The 19,609-nt window shown below is 37.7% G+C and overlaps 1 protein-coding gene across 3 annotated transcripts; it reads left to right on the top strand.

The window, feature by feature from the left end:
* The first annotated feature begins 42 nt into the window (after positions 1 to 42).
* On the top strand, positions 43 to 17,716 carry HELQ (helicase, POLQ like). 3 transcript variants are annotated; one of them, XM_071753640.1, is made up of 18 exons: positions 43 to 324; positions 722 to 1,460; positions 1,788 to 1,966; positions 2,493 to 2,693; positions 3,785 to 3,857; positions 4,336 to 4,433; positions 5,026 to 5,124; positions 5,822 to 5,967; positions 6,779 to 7,018; positions 7,866 to 8,007; positions 8,299 to 8,403; positions 8,889 to 9,108; positions 9,916 to 10,073; positions 11,663 to 11,761; positions 12,027 to 12,200; positions 12,749 to 12,862; positions 15,032 to 15,166; positions 17,515 to 17,716. In XM_071753640.1, exons 1-18 carry the CDS (start codon positions 172 to 174, stop codon positions 17,599 to 17,601), a joined length of 3,162 nt encoding a protein of 1,053 aa, XP_071609741.1. In that variant the 5' UTR covers positions 43 to 171; the 3' UTR covers positions 17,602 to 17,716. The 3 variants fall into 3 exon arrangements, with proteins under 3 accessions (XP_071609741.1, XP_071609742.1, XP_071609744.1); XM_071753641.1 differs by having other exon boundaries at positions 194 to 324; positions 727 to 1,460; XM_071753643.1 differs by lacking the exons at positions 43 to 324; positions 722 to 1,460; positions 1,788 to 1,966; positions 2,493 to 2,693; positions 3,785 to 3,857 and adding an exon at positions 4,118 to 4,182.
* The last annotated feature ends 1,893 nt before the right edge of the window (positions 17,717 to 19,609 follow it).

The raw sequence follows: 19,609 nt of genomic DNA, 5'->3' as shown, positions 1-19,609 counted from the left end.
TTTGAGTACCCGGCGGTAGGAAGTGACGTCACAGAGGCGGGCAAAGGCGCCGCGGCGGGGGTTCCGCGCTGTGCGTCTGGTGGCTCCTCCGTCCCCTGCCGGTGCTTCGGCTGCCCCGGAGCCTCCGCAGGGGAAAGGCTGAGCCCTCCCCCTCCCCCCGGGGTGGCAGCGATGGCCGAGCCCCGTCTGGCGGTGCGGAGGAGAAGCTGCCCTCCCTCTGACCGCAAGCGGAGGCGGCCCTCGGGGAAGCCTGGCGACGTCTGCTCGCCGGTGGCTCTCAAGACGCCGAGCTCTGGTGGCGAGGGGCCCCCGACGGAGATCCCGGTACGGGGGTGGTGGGATGCGGGTACCGGGGTCGAGGTGGATCCGTCGGAGAGGGTGGCCTGGCCCAGACCGGGCCTCCGTGGGCTTCTTCGGGGAGGGCCCGGCTTCGTGTGAGAGGGATACGATTTGGATTAAACTGACTTTAAAAAGACTTCATCGCCACCGAGTAGCTGTGCCGGCATGGTGTCCGCTTACGGGTTAAATTTCACAGTTACAGTACGTATTCCTTTAGAAGACAGGCTCGGTTTTCCTCACAAACAGAATCAGAAATATGCTTGACTTACGTATTAAACCGGGGAATACTGAAATTATTTGAATTTGGTGAGTGTTGTACAAGTTATGCTGCTTTCTGGGGTGTTACTGTGGAGTATTAATGTTCATTGTTGTGTTTTAACAGTGCAGCAATGACAGTGAAGAGGATATGTTTGGTGACTATGATGGCTTCTATGGAAATGATTCTTTGCTAGAGCAAGTTGATGACACAGAGCACAAATACCTACAGGATAAAAATTTGGCTATTAAAGCAGCTGGAGACATCACACTTGGGAATCTTCAGTCAGGAGTTCACCAGAAAAAACAAGATAACTTTTCAACTTTGGAAAATATGGTTGCCCTCAAAGCTGATAAAGAGGATGCCATCCAAATGAATGAAAATGATTCCATGGACAGCAATCAAGAGCTGACTGAATCTATTTTAGCTGACTTGCCATCATCACAACTTCTGTATTTAGAGAAAATGGATGAAGTTTCTTCTGTCTCTAGAATATCTGCAGCCTCAGAAAGGAGGAATAACTGTATGAATTCTTCCTCAGACAAAGTCAGGAGCCTATCATCATTTTGTCCTGATGCTGACCACAGGAACAGACCTGCTACCATTGCCTCAGACTCCAAATGTGATTTATGTAAAACTGAAAGTCTTAAGGATCATCTGAAAAGTGCTATGACTGGAAATGCCAAAGCCCAGCTCCTGCAGGTCTCTAGGACCAAGCAGCTTAGAGAAGCTGCTTTGTCTGAAGAGATCTGTATTGCCAAGAAAACCATTGAGTCTTCTTCTGTTGATATAGGCCCTTTTTATGGATTACCAAGCAAAGTTAAAGAGTTACTAAGACAATTTCGAGGGATTGAAACACTTTATGGTAATGTAACTAATGGTTTGTTGAAAAAAAACCCAAACAAAACAGAACAAACTGCTAGTCAAGTGTAACCTTCCATTATACTGTAAAAAATATTTAACTTAAGGTAATATTTAAAGTAAAGCATTTTGTTTTATAAAATGGTTATTTGGGGGGGTTTAGATGGGTGGGAAGTGTTGATATGGTTTGTAGAATGCTTGTGAAGTGTTGATCACTGAAAGCCTTTAGTAGTTTATTGAAGAAAAAATTTTAAATGCTGGGATTAAACTATTTTATATGAAATATTAGCATTTTCATTCTGATTAACAGTTCTGTTTTGTAATTTTGCAGAATGGCAGCATGATTGCTTAATGTTAGAACCTCTACAGCAAAGGAAGAATTTAATATACTCATTGCCAACCAGTGGTGGGAAAACACTTGTAGCTGAAATATTAATGCTTCAAGAATTACTCTGCAGGCAGAAGGATGTTCTGATGATCCTGCCATATGTTGCTCTTGTCCAAGAAAAGGTCTGGGTAGAGTCTTTCTGATGCTGCTTATCTGCTCTGTTATGCCTTGTAACTTGCCTGGGTTTAGAACTAAATTTAGTAAACTCCATGATTTTCTTAAATATCTGGTGGAAACTGAGCAACTTCTAAATGCTGTTCTAAGGGTCAGGATTTTTGCAATAAGTCTTAGTTTATAAGGAGAATATGCTGAGCTGTAGTGGGAAGCATGCTGAATTTTGAGATAATACCTTTTTTTGCAGTGTTATATATAGTTCATTATTGGATTTGTACTGCTCACCTTGCTAAAGAAGTGGTCTTTAAATAAAACCTATTTTTTTTTTTGCATAAAGACAGATTTGGTGACCAGATGGTAACCCAAGCTCCCTGCAGTTTTCAAAGGCAGTGGTAGTTAATGTGTGTTCAGTCATTCAAAGAGCTGGATGTGGTATGGGTGGGTTATTTGCATGTGGAGTTCTCTGAATCCCCAGTGAGCATAAGTTTGTTCCCTAATTGATTTTTGGTTTGTTTTGTTTTTTTTTTTTAACAGGTTAGGGGTTTATCAAGTTTTGGGCTAGAGTTGGGTTTCCTGGTTGAAGAATATGCTGGGAGTAAAGGAAGATTTCCACCAATCAAGAGGAGATTAAAAAAGTCCCTGTATGTTGCTACTATAGAAAAAGGTCATGCTCTAGTGAATGCCTTGATTGAATCAGAGAGGATGGGTGACCTGGGTCTGGTTGTAGTGGATGAGGTATGCTACAAGATTTACTCAGCTTTACAATGGGCAGTTTTTTATATCAGACACAATTATTAGCAAAGAGTAGGGTTTTGTTTACTTGGCTTTTCCTTTTAGTATTTATCATGAAAATAATTGTTGCTACTTAAAGTTTTTTTTGGCATTGTTCTATAATACTGAAAGGGTTTTTTCTTTAACTGAAGCAGTTGTTGCTCTGTCTATAGATCTATTACAATAAATAGATTTAAATTAAACCAATTTAATATTAAAATATGAATTTTACTAATAATTAAAATATTCTATTAAAATAAATAGATTACAAAAATTATTGTCATAGAGAGACCTGTGTTGATGGTGAATTATTTAGTAACTACTTGTTTATTAGACACCTCTAATGGATTAGAAAAAACATAAATCCCTGCAGTCATATGGTATGTGATTGAACTCCTCATTGTGGAACCACAAGACTGTGTCTTGTATTAAAAATGACTAAATGAACATGAAAACAAGAAAAAAACCCTAACACCTGACTGTGAGATTTGCCCCTTATTCTGCTTTGTAGTCCTGTGGCTGAGGTGTGCTAAGGGTTGATTTTGGGACTGAATCACATGTGTAACATCTGACAGGGATGTTTAATTCATGGAATGCTTCAGCCTGACTGACCTTACTTGAACACAGAGGCTTCTAGGCAGAAGGCAACTTAAGAATTAGCTTCTACTTTCGGTGAGAGTAGTTGGCTACTAGAAAATTTTTTACATTAACCTTCCCTATAAGTGTTGCTTACAATGCAGATTGCTTAGGATTCTTTCAGGCTGGTGAATACAAAGATCTCCACATAGACTGTTTGCTGTCTGTTATGGTCTAGTAAAATGGAAGATTAATCTTCTTACCTGTTTGCTCTTGGTTCTGGTCTGCTATGATTCTTAAACATTCCAGTGAGTTCAGGAAGGAGCATAGCAGTCAAAATTTACCAGAGGGATATCTTGAAGTCCAACACAGACATGCCTGTAGTGTTTGGTTAGGACTATGTAATTTGAGTTTTCCTCAGTGAAATACTCTTAACTTGGTTAATAGTCTCACACTTTCTTTTTCCATTCTGTGCACAGTTGCATATGCTTGGTGAGGGAAGTCGTGGAGCAGCACTGGAAATGACTCTTGCGAAAATTCTTTACACCAGCAGTAAGTCATGGCTGCACTTAATGTTATGAAATACTCCAGAGAGAAGGCACACTTTGCTTTCTGGATTTGTGATGTTTTGGCTGCTTTTAGAAAACATCACAGGGATACATGGGAACACAAAGGGTACACATGGACAGTGTTTCCTCATTTCAGTGCTAGTCAATTCACCCTATTGTGATGGGTGTGGTGTTTTTGAAGGCTTTTTTGATATTTCTCTGAGAAATCTGGAGTATTGTCAAATGTCTTCCATTTCTTCGTAGGAGCCCCTTAGCCTTTCCAATTAAATGCTTCTATAGAGAAGGATTCCTTTATGTTTGCATCTCAGGTAATATTTCTTAGCTATATCACTTTCAAACCTGCTACTTTGGCATTTAAAAAGGCTTAACAATGAAGAAGCAGGCTTATAAGTAAAATACTGAGCAGAAGTCTTATAAACTGTGGACACAGCAATAAATTAATCTCAACTTCTGATTTACAGAAAGCACACAAATCATTGGAATGAGTGCAACTTTGAGCAACGTTGGAGACCTGCAGAAGTTCCTGCAAGCAGAGTATTATACTAATAATTTTAGACCGGTCTGTGTACAAGATACGTTCAAGTAGTAAATAAGATACTTGGCTTTCAAGTCATAGCACATCTGTTTAGCCTCATCTCACAGCTTTGTGCTGATTTTCACAATGTAATATAATGCCTGCTACTGCTTGTAATTGTACTGATGCAATAAGTACCTCTGTAGGCTTGTAAAAACACAAATGCCAGCACATTTATGTGTTAAGCCATCTGTGTCTTTAACTGAAGCAATTTTTTAATTACCACTACTGTGATCATTCAATACAGTCCATTTGACAGAACCAGAATCTGGACTACTGGTGCTTGAATGCTGTTATGGCAGCCTTGTATGAATGGTTCTTGGGTGCAACATTTGTCCTGTTCTTAGTTATAATTAGATAGTTTCTCAAGGCAAATAATTAAAACAGTTAAATGTTTTTTTTTTTAAATCTTGGTGGAGTGGAATGTGTGCTTGTGTGCCTTGAAGTATGTGTGTATGTATACAGAATGTGTTGCTTAGAAAAAAAAGAGTAGCTGTACCTCAGCAATAGTTCAATTTTTAGAGAAAACTCAGTAATTTTAGTACAGTGTATGTTTATGGCTTGTATCTCTCTCTAGGTAGAATTAAAGGAATATGTAAAGATAGGAGACACCATTTATGAAGTTGACAGCAAGACAGGAGAAGGCTTCACTTTTTCCCGTCTCCTTAATTTCAAGGTAAAACTGAAGGGCTTTTAGTTTCTTTGTGCTGTAATTGAGAAATGAATTGTTTTACAGTGATTTCCTTACAGAACTAGTATCAAATTTCTTAGATGTGATAGTTCATTCATAATACCCATGGGAATGCTTTGGGGAGCAAAAAGGCCTGTGAAATACTGAATGCTCACCTTGATTTTTGCTCCCTTGCTGTTCTTTAAGGTTAGAGGTTTCTTAACTGTTTGATAGGTGAAGAGCAAGGGGGTTGAGTATTCCAGATACCCAGTGGGTAGATTTTCTTAGCAGTTGAGCGCTCAGAGATGATATTAAAAGAAGACTTTTTTTTTAAATCTTCTGGTTAGCTTGTTGCTGCCTTTTGTAAGGATTAATTTTGACCTTTAAGAAGAAAAGTGCATGTTATGCTACATGGCCAGTAGCACAAGTAACATCACTGTGGAGTTGGTAAAAGAAATTGAAGTTTTCAGGGGAAAAAGCAAAGCATTCAAATCTTACATTCATGCATCCCTCAGTTCAAGGTAGATGTGTTAGCCAACTCTTTCAGCTGATGGACTAGGAGAATAATTTATCCTATATCTTGTAATTATGTTTCATTTAAGCAAGGTGTAGTATTCTAGTGGAGGTTGAGAGCAAATCTTGAATACTTAGTTGTTAACTTAATTTCTAAATTGAAATGTTTGTCAATCTGTGTTTATTATAGTATTCTAGTAATCTGGAGAAAGCAGATCCTGACCACATCATTGCACTGGTTACTGAAGTTATTCCTAAATATTCCTGCCTAGTCTTTTGTCCCACTAAAAAGAACTGTGAAAATGTGTCTTTAATGGTGTCCAAGTACCTGAAGATGTAAGTTTCTGTCGTGCTATTTTAATTATAATTGAAATACTTGGTCAGAGCTTTGTGTTTATCTTCACTGGTTTGCAAGTGACTTGCCCTGGTGATCAGAAGTGTAGATACTTTGAATATAAAGTCATGTAAGGTTGCCAGCTTCATACATTATAGCAAACTGCTCAAGGCCCACTAAGCAAATCTTACTGTTTTAGCAAAGTAGTTGAAAAAATGGTTGTTAGAGGACAAACAAAGGAAAAGCACATCAAGGTAGTGAACTTTGCATGGCTTTGGCACCACTCTCTGCAAGCTTAGGGAATGAACATTTCCTATTGAGCCTGGTATTTGGTCAGGTATGTTACTAGTCAGTTGAGTGTCTCTGATCCATACCTGCTTTGTGAATATAAGTTGTAAGCTCTAAACCAGGCTTTGTTAATAAAGAAAAGTCAGTCTTTCATTTGGTTTCACTGAAATGGGATTTGATCAACTCATAGTGGTCCAGCAAACTTAAAATTAACACCAACAAAAAACTTGCTATGAAAATTGAAACTATTTCTGGTGTACCAATGGTCTTTTCTATGTGCTAATGCTGGCCCTAGTCAGTTTTTGATCCCATCTGTACCTGTGGTTGCAAACAAGAGAAGAGTTCTATTGCAACTTAATCAGTCTCCTATGTATTACTGTGAAGTTACTGGTAATAAATATTTCTCCAACCTAGATATTAGAGGAATGGCTACTGAAGAGAAACAGACAACAAGCATGTCTCTTACTTTTCTTTAAAGTAGTAGCAATTGATCGAAGTCTAAAGAAATTCTTTTCCTCCTCTAAGAGAATTTAGAGCTCACAGGGAGAAAGAGAAACAAGATCTCATCAAGAACTTAAAGAGTATTGGAAATGGAAGTGTCTGTCCTGTTCTGAAGCAAACAATTCCTTTTGGTATTGCTTATCACCACAGTGGCCTTACAAATGATGAAAGAAAAACTATAGAGGAAGCATATTCTGCTGGGATCCTGTGTCTGCTTGCTTGCACAGCTACTTTAGCTGCTGGAGTCAACCTGCCAGCTAGAAGGTTAGCAACTGAAATGTGTTTCATTCTTGCATTGATTTTTGCTTTATTAAAATATTACTAAGTTAGAAATATTGGTGCTATTTAAAAGTATGTTTCTGGTTTTACTACCAAACTGGAACCCTAAAGGATTTTGTGTTCAAATCGGGAGACAAGATTGCTAAGCTTTTAGATAGTAAATTTGAATCAGTAGCAAGTCCCAGAGAATGCATGGCTGAAGAGCACTTAACTAAATGTATTAAGGAAACAGTAGTAAATTGAGGAAATACTTCAGTATTTTAGCAACGTTATCCAGAAGAATAAGGAATTCATGGTCGTTTCATTATATACGGTCATAAGAACTGTGCTTAAATTGTAAAATAAATCCTTCCTAAGGAGATATAGTTTGAATATGTTTTAAAACAAAAATGTATTCATATGCAAGTGTTGATCATATGGCTGCTGTACTCTGTATGATCAAAGACTATTTGTTTTTTGTGTGCATCTATGTTGGAATAGAGCATCTGAGAAAGAAAAAGAATTGATACCAAAAAAAAGTGTTGTCTTTCTAGCATAACTGGTGTATGAGCAGTGTTGCTTATGTTTTTGACTCTTAATCTCAGGCCTTTGAGTAGATGTAAAAATTAGTTCCCCAGGGTCTGCAAAACATAATAATGGCAATATTGCCATTCTCATACAATAAACTTGAAATTGTTCAGTGTTTTCCTGTTGACTTGCGCACCTTTTCAAATAGGTGCATTTGATTTTTATTATTGAGCAAGGGGTATATACCAATAATTCAGTTGTAAAATTTATTGCTGCTTTAATAATTTTAATATAAAGCAAAACTTACTAAACACTTATTTTATAGGGTTATTTTAAGAGCTCCTTATGTTGCCAGTGACTTCTTGAAGAAGAACCAGTATAAACAAATGATTGGCAGAGCTGGTCGAGCTGGTATTGACAGTGCTGGAGAAAGTATTCTCATAGTGCAAGAAAAAGATAAACACTTGGTAATTTTTACAAAGCTGTTACCTAATTTGAATTGTTGTATTAAGCTGTTGGGATGAACAGGAGGAGCTGAGATGCCTAGATGAATTTTTGTTCACTTCTTAACATTGCAAGTATTTGACTTAGGTAATACCTATAAGCTAATTTTATGTCATTTTTTTTCAGATGTGAACTGTAAACTTTAGATCTATACTTTCTTTATAAGCTGAATTGTGCATATCAGTTTTTTGAAAAGTGTAAAAGTTATGCATAAATATTTTCCCTGAGCTTAGTGTATTTATTGCTCATTTTAGGTTTGGGATTTAGTTAACAGTCCTTTGGAAAACTGTTACAGCCATCTTCTGCTGGAGTTGACCAAGGGAATCCAGAGCCTGTTGTTATCTCTGGTTGGACTGAAGGTACTCTTCTCTGCAAGTAACTTAAGTGCTTGGTAATGCAAAGAAAAATCTTCTGTTGATTCTATAGGAAAAAAATCCAGACTTTTAAAACACATGGGCTATAAGATAAGAACAACTTCTAATCAGATGAGAAGGACAAAGATTTGATTAGTTTTTTTTATTTAACTTAGTTACCAAATGACAAGTTTCTTATGTATAAAGTCAAAATTACATCTATGACATTACAGTGTTCATATTTCCATTTCTGATACTTGAATAAAAATAAAAATTAACATGATGAAGTAGCTAGAATAATAGAACAGATGGAAAGCAGTCTACCAGAGCAGTCAAACTATTATTCTATTTGTTGTCATATATATGTGTATAGAAAAACATTAACAGGATATTGAACTGTTCTCTATTCAGTAAATTTTTTAACACAGCTTGTGAAATATTATGTGAAACGACACCTTTGAACATGCTGTTCCCTTGCAAAACTGGTGCAGATAGCAGTTACCCAGGAGGAATGCAACAATTTTCTGTGCCGTACATTGCTGGGTGTTCAGCAGCAGCTGCTGTTGAAAGAGAAGAGCCTCTCAGAGATAATTAAAGATGGGCTGGAAAACCTGATAGAAAAAGGACTTCTAAAGGGAAGAATGTCTGAGAAGGACCACAATTCCCAATCTGCTCTAACAATCACACCGTTGGGTAGAGCTACATATAAAGGTAAGGCTTTTTTTAATTCTTACTGTAAAATTTGTTTCAACAAACCCTTTCATCTCAGGTGCATCTCAGTTTGCCATGTTTTCCCCATCTTCAGTCTGAAACTGCAGTGGAAAGTTGTGGAGAGTCAGTTCTTATTAATAAATGCTAATTTGGACTGAAAATGGGAATGAACAAAAAGTGCATGACTGAAGAAGATAGGAATAAAGTGTAATAACATTGGTTGCAACGGGATTAAAATGAGAAACACCCCCCCAAAAACCAACAAACAAAGATTTAAAGATTTGATTGTAATCAAAATGGCTTATGGCCTTGTTTTATAATTCATTGTTATTAAACAGGTATTGTGAACAGGGGGTTTCTTGACCTAGAGGGAAGCTTGAAAAGGGAAGGCATAAGGAAGCTTAAGGTGTGGGTTGACTGTAATCGAGGAGAGTGTCTGAAAGCTCTGTGTTCCTGTCATAGCTTAGAGAGAGAAGGTTAGGAACCCAATTGGATTATGACAAATCTCCTGAAAGATTCCTTCAATCTATGAGACTTTTTCAGACTTTCTTGAAAGCTAAGGCAATTCACAAACACTTGAAAACCACATGTAGTGTGGATGTATGTGGCAACAGGTGACTGTCTTTCCTCAGTTCCCTTTCACTGCTCATGTTAGGTTAGTGCAGTTACTCAGTCTACAGTTACTTTTCAATTTAGATGCCATAACAAGATTTTGTGAAAGATAAAGGAAATACTGACTCTGTTAAAATCCACTACATTTGACTGTTTGCCTGTTTAAATATGCAATATATTGTGTTCTTATTTTAGGGTCTGTAGACTTGGCATACTGCAATCTTCTTTACAGAGAACTGAAGAAAGGTTTGGAAGGGCTGGTTCTGGAGACCAATCTTCATCTTCTCTATCTGGCAACTCCATATGATCTCACTTATAACTGTAGCCCAGACTGGATGATATACTTCAGACAGGTGAGAATTTGCTAGCAAACTTGCAGTGGGAGCATATTGTTTAACCATAGTTAAACTGTATTTTTAAACTAAATAAGTATTTTAACTTATTGTAGTTTATTAAGCTTATTTGAAGTTTATACATAGGAAATGTAGACAGTGGGGTAATGATTTGATGAAAAGTTAAGATAATGCTATTTTATTTTCAGGCACAGGGCATAAGGGCTTTCCTGTATTGCATGAAAACCTAAGTTCTCTTTTGCATCTCTAACATTTGACCCTGTTTAGGGGAAACAGTGACATGAAACACATTTCTTGATTTGTTGGTTCTTTAAATCCCAACTGTAATGCTGTTAGCCTTGCTATCATGTGGGTCTGATACCAAGACTTTCCTATGAACAAGTTGAATATAACCACATCATTGCAGTCTTGCAAGAAAATCACTATTAAATTTACCTTCTGTAGCTCTAATTAAATCTGTATTCTGGGGAGCAGAATCCACTAGAGGATGCTAAGTCTTAATTTTTGTTGTTTGATGTCTGAGTCTAATGGTTAACTCCAGCTGTGACTGCAGCTGTTACACTGTGATCATCACCTTCCTACAGACTGTTATGCTAATAGCATGTCTTATTCCTATATGCTTATTAAGCCTTATTTATAAGGCCTTATTCCTTATGCTTATTCCTACAGCCCTTTTGCTAATCTTGCACCCTGTCAGATCCACCCATAATTCACAGAATCATAGAATCATTTTCTTTGGAAAAAACCCTCTAAGACCATCTAGTCCAACTGTTAACCTAATATTGCCAAGTCCACAACTACTACCTTTTCTGTGAAGCTTTGTATAGTAAGGGTGGCACTAAAATATATTTAGCCTTGTCAAAATGTGTCAGAGAAGGACAGTTAGATGGTTCTAACAAGTAGGCAGTGAAGCTGTCTGATTAAGTACCATGTAGAGATCTTGAAAAACGTTTCACTGGGAGTGCTAGACTTGTATTTTCTATGACTTTGAAGAACTAAATATTGGGAAAGTCTTTAAAACTATCCTGGAATTTGCAGACTGATTGTTAAGCTTGGAGATCAGCCTTTGATCACCATTTGAGGAAGATGTTAAATCCAGGACATACTTTGATGTTGATGAGATTTCTTGGAAAAAATATTTGAGCACTTAGAGGTGACTTAGCTCTCCAGGAATTTTAACATGTGTATCTTGAATCTTAAATATACAAGTAGACATTTTTACCAGGGGATATGATAAAAGTGATGCTGTGTGCACCTTAATACTAGAGTAGGCTTTATACGTTTATAAAAAGGAAAACTTCACGTGTATGCATGCTGGAAGTTTAGCACCAGAACACACATGGAAATGTATTTCTAAAGCAATGGAGTTCAAAATGAAACAAAATGAAGGCCTGTCATTTGAGGAGGAAAAGGGAAAACAAATTGTCTGTCTGCAGGGGGTATTGATGATTTATGAAGTTGTGGGGTTTTTTTAATTTTTTTTATTGTTATTATTACAGCTGAATTAGAATATATTCACATTGTTGCTTTTTTAATTCTTTAAACTTTTAAAGAGTTGTTATCTTGACTGTTTATCAATCTTATTTTAGTTCAACCAGCTAAGTGCAGCAGAGCAGAAAGTAGTAGATATTGTGGGAGTGCCTGAAAGCTTTATTACAAAAAAGGCTTCTGGTCAAGCCATCAGAAAGGTAGGCTGGAGATTTCTCATACCTAAGGTGATAGTTTTGTAACTTTTGAATGTTTACACATTATATATTATTTTTCTGATAGTATTTTTATTACTGTTTTACTTGTTAAAGTCCTTTTAACCTTACTAGCTGCTTTTCTTGGTGTTGCTCAGTGTCTTTTAGTATAATACAGATGAAGGAGCTGAGGTTAAAAGAATTGTCTTGTAGCACAGGCAGAATGTCTTACATGTGATACTGGCTCTGAATTGACGTGGTTTATTTCTAGAATGTGGACATTGCTGTGGTAAACAGACTTTACCTGACCTTTGTCTTATATGCCCTACTGAAAGAGACAAATATATGGAGTGTTTCAGAGAAATTTAATATGTCCCGAGGATATGTACAAAATCTCCTCAATTCTGCTGCCTCGTTTGCCTCCTGTGTTCTGCGCTTCTGTGAGGTAAAGTGTTGAATCAGTTCAAATAAACTGAGATTGTTTTTGTGAAATCTGGAGTCTTGTTCTTTTAAGTTAGAGCTGAACATGCTAAAATATTTGAACTTTCCTGTCCAAAATCTGTTTTTTTTTTTCACTTTGTCTGTTAAAAATTATTCTTCTAACTCTCATAGTGAGATTTCTTTTAAAAGTAAGCTTTATGAAAACATGAAAGTGTAGGAACAGTTTCAGGGCTGTTGGTGATGTAACTCTTGGAAATAAGGCCACCTGGTTGTGGAGTCATTTCAGGAAAACAGCTCACTTGCCTTGTTCTGTTGGGTTTTTTTCTCTGTTGAAATAATGTTTCTTATCCTTCAAAACTACCTGAGCTTTGGGATGCTCAACTGCAGAGTGCTGAACACAGTTCTAATTACCTGAAAGAATAACTAGAAGTAGTGCTTCCCCTGTCTAAAAGCCAAAAATATGCTCATTGCTGTAGCAGAGCTCTCTTTATCAATCATACCCTCCAAATGCAGGATTTGGGATCTGATTTTTAGGGATCTTTGTCTCTGCAGGAATTGGAAGAATTTTGGGTTTATAAAGCCTTGTTGACAGAACTCACCAAGCAGTTGACTTACTGTGTTAAGATGGAACTCATCCCTCTGATGGAGGTAGCAGGGGTTCTAGAGGTTAGTAAGCCTGGCTTTTCAAAATAAATTTGTATGCTAAATGTTACTGTGTCTTTCAGGTATATCTGCACAACTGAAGCTATTTTTTAATTGAGAATTTGGCATAGTCCAGATATTTCACAGGAGTCCTGGAGTCTGGGCAAAAGTGATCTGTTCAGGAAATGGGAGCTGGAGCCAATGGTCTTTTTCCACTGGCTACCACAGCAACAATGAGAATGCTGTAGCTGAACAGCAATTTAGCTGTATACTCAGCTGGAAAACAGAGTCCAGGTTTCTGTTGTGGTAAGGGTTGTTCAGTTCATGGGAGTAAAGAGGAATAAGAATTTACATATTTGGATAAAAGATCCTCACAGGATCTCTGGAGTCCTGTTGGGAACCTGGCCTTTTACAATCACTTGCACTGCTGCATGTATTTAAATAAAAAACTTAGCTGGCCCCTGACTACTATTAAAGTGGAAAATCTTTTGGGAATTCTGTGCAAACAAGAAGTCTGTGCAAGTTATCACTTGCCTTCTTTGCAAAATGATCTAACTTGCCTCTCTAGCCTTATGCAGAATCAATTTGTTAGCAAACCACTGCATTTAGTGGTGGTAAAGTGTTATTCTGAGAAGCTAAGCAATGATAAAGGCTTGGAGCCTAATGGGGTTTTTTCTGTGTATCAGATTTTCTGACATTGATGCAAAAAGGTTATAAAGGCTTTTTTAATGGTTTATTCCATATGGGAGCATTTCTGTCAAAGGGCAAAACCAACCTGGACAGCATGGTTCTGTTGAAGTTGTATTTTAAAGAGGGATTTTCAAAATTATTGCTGTAACCAAGGTACTTCTGCACAGGACTTAAAACTATACCAGCAGCTGATATTTGTAGCAGGTAGATTGTCTTGAACAGGTGTGATTTGCTTAGATTGCTGTGGAGGACGTGATGAAATCAATCTTAAAATTACTGTAGTAAGAGAGAATTATTTTCTGCAAATCTAATTGAAGTTTTCAAAGAACAATCTGAAACCTTTTAATGAGATTTCAGTCATTAGTGGGGAGAGATGTTGTTACAGGTCAAACATGTGTAACAAGAGCCTCCAGGAAATAATTGCTGACAATTAGTAGTTACATTTAGTGAAGTTAATGACACCTACTCACATCAATGAACATAGAGTTACCATGGTGGAGTATAAACTGTGAGCCACTACATATGATTGCTAAAAAACCCATATATGCTGTCGAAGGGATGTCTCTCTGTCCTTTGTTTTCTTTAAAAGAGGTGAGGAACAAAGGATAATTGACCAAATATTTGGAGGTGTAACACTTTTTTATTAAATGATGTATAATTCAGGATACTAAAGCCTTGGGTCTAGTAATCTACTGTAGTATTGTAGATTCTAGTGTATTACTAGTATCAATACCATACTAGTATCGGTACCAATCTACTGTACTACTAGTAGTAATCTACTGGTGTAGAAGTTTTAATTTAACCATTTGTGAAGTTGTAGCAGTATTTATTATTCAAAAGAACTGTTTGCCCAGATACCCTCTGTTAAGCAAATACTGCCTGGATAACTTACATAGCAACAGGATCAAGCCAAGTTGAGAAAAGGAGATAATCACACCCTCTTAAACTGGTGATAATCTATAGAGTTTCTCTTGTAATGTTTGTCTTCTGTGTATGTGAGTCCACAGCCACCACTTTGCAGAAAACTAGAGAAATAAAAATGATACTAAAGACAAAGTATTTATAAGCTTGGAAGTGGAAAGTATAGTCTTTTGTGGAATTTTTTGAAAGCTCAGCCCCACGAAAATTTTGTGGAAAAATAAATAGGATAAAATGAGCCCTCCTTTAACCTAAACACCTCTAAAAAATGCAAGACAGTCTCTCTTGTCAGTGACAGTGGATGCAGAAAACACAACAAAAGGGAATGGCAGAATCAGTATTATGTAGAGACAATAATGCCAAATGGATTCCTAAGAGCTGAGTAAGATTGTGTGGGGAGGTAACTTTTGGGGGTAAAGCAGTACTTTTGGGTAGTAAAGATTCTCAGTGAGAGTCATGTTGAAAGACAAATTAAAGAGACTTGGATTGATAAGCAAAGATAAAATATTTGAGATTGGTACAGAGATTGGTACTTAATGGTAATTCATATTGTTCTATTATTCTAATACAATTTTGGACTTGCAGGCACGAGCAAAACAGCTTTATAATGCAGGGTACAAAACTTTAGCACACTTGGCTAATGCAAATCCAGAAGCTATGATCAGGATGATAGAGCACTTGTCACGCCGTCAAGCCAAACAGATTGTTTCATCCGCAAAGGTAAGTTAGAAGCAAAGCTATAAAAACCTGCTTTAGAACTTCAGTATGCCAAAAGTGGATGTTTGACATGGGAAGTAAAGGATTCAGTCACTTCTAAAGGCATTACTGCAAATGCAAAGGGCAAAAATGTTGACAGTTTTTCTGATGAAATGCAAGACTTAAGTGAATACTGTGATCTCTCCACTCTGAGTCATAACTGAAAATGCTCCATTCTGCTAATGCCTCAGGACTTCCCTTACAGGAATCCCAGTGTCAGTTGTGTTAAAAGAGCAGCATTTTCAGGACTGTAAAAATGAAAACCAATAAGGTACATGGTTATCCTCACCTGTTTAGGTTGTGTTTGTCATGCCCTGTTATGCTTTCAGATTGTTTTCTGTTTTGAATATCCATCATGAGAAGGGCCTTCACTTAAAATCTGCCTCAAAGGCACACATAGTACCTTGGAGGCAGAAAAATAATCCCAGAGAAAAGATCTGTGAAAAACAGAGTTGTGCCTTAACAAAAAAATTGAGGAAGTATTTTATTTCTTAAATGGTATTTGCTCTCCTGAACCTCCATTAATAAACTCCTGTTACAACATCCTCATGGTAGATTCTGCTAAAATAGTAAGCTTTCAGTAAAGAGAATGCCCAGAATAAATGAATAATTGTTATAGAAATGGTGTTGTCACTTGGTGTGTATATTCTCACAAAGTAAACTTTGGAGGTTACATGCTTAAAAGGCCATGAACTTTTAATGTTGTTGCAGGCTCCATGCTGCTGGGCAAACCAAAAGAAAAGGATAGCTGCAGATTAGTCATCTGCATCAGTGCCAATCCTAGCAATTTAGCTTACTAATATCTCAGATACTAAATTGATGAAGTTTTATTGAACTGGGAAGTTAGCTTGCATGTGTTATGCAAACTGGTGGACTGTTAAACTCCAGCTGCCAGCAATGAACAGCCCAGGCTGGTAGACTGAGCAATTGCTAATACTGGGGGTCCTTTAAGTATGATGTAAAATCCTGTAATAAATTCTGGCAACTTGGCAGGCACAACTTCTTATGTCACAGTCTAGACAAGTGGACTGTATGGTGGGTGAGGGGCTGACAGGTCACACCTGGAGGGTGGTGGTAAATATCTTCTTTTCAAACTGGTTGCCTGTCACAAGTGGGGTCCTCCAGGGATTGATAATGGAACCATTCCTATTTAATACCTTCAAAAATGATTTGTATTTTGGGATCAAGTGCACCCTGATGAAGTTTCAGGGGCCACCAAGGTGAGTGGGAAGTAAACACCACAGGAGAGCCACCTTCCAGGAAGACATAGACTACACAGACATAGTGAACTGACAAGAATCTTATGAAGTTCAACAGGGACAAATGTAAGGTCTTCTACCTGGGGAAACATAGCCCAGGGGTGCAGCACAGACTGGGATCCACCTGGCTGGAGAGCAGCTCTATGGAAAAAGGGACCTGAGGGTCTTGCTCTACTTAGCACTTGTCAAGCCACTCCTGGAATACTGTGTTCAGTTCAGGTCCCTGCCATACAAAAAAGATGTGAACAGGCTGGGGAGGGTCCAGAGGAGAGTCACAAAGATGTCAAAGGACTGGGAAGCCTTTCATTTGAGGAAAGGCTGAGACAATGGGGTATGTTCAGCCTTGAGAAAAGAAGGCTTAGAGGAAGCCTCATCACCATGTTCCAGTATCTGCAATGAAGATGGTGACTCCCTTTTTCACAGGGAGGCACATGGAAAAGATGAGGGATAATGGTGCAAGTTATTCCAGGGGAGATTCCAGTTGGGCATCAGAAGTAAAGTTTTCACTCTGAGCACAGCTGGAATAATCATCCCAGGGAAGTGGTGAATTCCCCAGCACTGGGCACTGCGAAGACTCAGCTTGACAAGGTGCTGGGCTGTCTCACCTAAACTGTGGTTCTGCCTAGAAAGGTTGGACCAGATGATCCTTGAGGTCCCTTCCAACCTGGCATTCCAGGATTCTGTAGGCCTAAAGTTGTTTATTCCAACATAGCAATACACTTGTAAGGTTAAAAATGCTCTTGGTAACAACTCTAGACAAAACTGATTATGTGCTGTTAAATTTTGTGTATTAATGTGAAAGCAAAACTGAGAAAACTTACTGTATAAATTTGTGTTTGTTTTTCATATCAGTGTACGCTAAACAGTAAAAAAATGTTGGTAGTAATACTTGTGAAAATGTCCTTTGAGGCAACATTACTGTGGTCCTTTAAGCAGCAAGCAGATGCCTTTTTACAGACTAGCTGCAGGTTTGGAAAGAAACATTGGTGTTTTAACTTGTCTAACAGTTATAACTAGTGCTTGTATTCATTTCCTAATATTTTTTCATTACAGATGCTGTTGAGTGAAAAAGCTGAGGCTTTACAGGAAGAAGCTGAAGAACTCTTAAAGGTGCCTACAGATATCCCAGGTACCTACTGACCAATTGTCATGAAGAAAAATCATGAATTCAAATACCAAAATTTTTAAATTTTTAACTATCCTGTGCAAAACTGCTGTAATTATAATAAATATTCAACATATTTTGTATACCTCAGTTTCTGTGAGTTGGGAGTTCAGAATGTTTCTTGGAAAGTTGGCTACATTTGAAGGTTTTGACTAGAACCTCTTGATCAAGAAGTAAGGATCAAAAGATGTGATCTTAATTCATTCCTGGTTTTAGACATAGCCATAGGAGTGCTCTGGGGACTGGGCTGACTGGCTGGCATGTACTTCTACCTAGGCTCATAGCTGATTTAATTAATGCCTTTCCATTGGATATTCCTTTAGAACACATGCTTGAGTTAAGCTTCTCCAAAATTCCTACTTGAAGGAATATCTATACTCAAAGGAGAGAATTAGTTACAATTCATAACAAAGCAGTTGTCCCTTCTGGTGCCTAGTTGAAGTCCTGTCCAAGGATATAAATATCAAAATTTCAGTCTCTGGTTTCAGTCTCTGGTTTTCCCAAGAGAAAATTATTTCAGGATGTTTATATAGCAGCCTTCAAAACTAAAAGTTTACAATTTTTTTTTAAGTTATTGCTTAAATGTGAGGACTGAGAAAGATGAAGAACTGATTTTTTTGAGAAACCAGACCAAGTTCTGACATTTCATGAGCAAGTGTCAGTGATACTGCTTGGGATTTTCAAAGGTGTCTGAACCACTTTTGTTCCAGTAATAAATTAGCCCTTATGAACAAAAGTTTGAAGGTGCCTGAAATGTCTGTGTACTTCAGTTGTAGCACAGTAAACTCCTTTTTCAAAGCTGGTGTGTAGTGCATACCAGTGTTAGAGCACATTAAGAAAGACTTGAAAGCTGTGACAGGCTGCTGGGTTAAATTGTGGTAGTCAGTATAGTGATGGAAAGATAGCATTTCCATGTATAATCAGGTGTCCCCAGTAAAGGAAAAGTAAGATAAACCTTATTCTAACTTAAGTTAATTGTGTTGGGATGCAAGATAAATGGGAATCTTAAAATCTAGTGGGGTTGTTAGGGGTTGAACACTTGACTGAAATGGGTTATGGTGGAAAACTGATGAAAAGGCTAGGATGTTAGAGCTCATTTTAGTGTTCTATTAAAGAAGTCATAGATAGAAATTGAATTTAAGTCATTTAATTTGAATTTAAGTCATCAATTGAATTTAAGAATCATTTAAGTCATAATTTAGCAGAATCAGGCCTCTAAGACCATAATTGTGATACTTTGTTGTGGCTTACAAAGTTTAGATAAGTTAAATGCTTGACTACATTCAATATTAAACCAGGTCAAGAACTTAAAAGCAGCACTTTCAGAGGCAACATGGTTCATTGCAACTTCCAGCTTGAGTGCCTGCAGGGGCATCTTGGGACTGATGCACAAATGGTTGTGGAACCATTGGAACAGAACATGTTGTCTCTCACAATAAGGTATAATTGGCTCTTAAGTCCAAAGGCACTGTTTGCCATGACTTGAGGTTTAGTCTGTCTCTTAGGGTCTCTTCCTTTTAACTGAGATATACTTTTGACCAAATGGTAGATATTTTACATTATTCAAGACAGATGGTGCTTACTCCAGTATAAATGTGAGTTTGCTGCTAGGTGGTTGGTGGAGCCTGCATGTAGGAAAGTTTCAGTGATGCCTTTAAGGCCTAAGCAGTTGCTCTGAAGTTTTATTGGTGCTTGATGGCATTCCTCCAAAGTTTGAAAGCATCACTTTGGGGAAATAATCCATTAATTGCTTATGAGAGTAGTTAGTGAGCTGCTACCCTCTGTCACAATACTTTCAAAGACACTTGCATTTGTATGCTAATTTAAAGTGTACACTTTTACTTTTAAACTGTGACAAGGAACAGCAGGGAAAAATTATTTCTGGCAGCTGTTTATTGCTGGGTCACTGCCTGCCCATCTAAACCCTTTTACATCACCACACCAACCAGCACTACTGCACAATCAGATTTTGACATGCATGTT

Source organism: Heliangelus exortis, chromosome 10, assembly GCF_036169615.1.
Source record: "Heliangelus exortis chromosome 10, bHelExo1.hap1, whole genome shotgun sequence".
NCBI lineage: Eukaryota > Metazoa > Chordata > Aves > Apodiformes > Trochilidae > Heliangelus > Heliangelus exortis.
The sequence above is the reverse complement of the archived record's forward strand: the minus strand, read 5'-3'. Positions and strand labels throughout refer to the sequence as shown.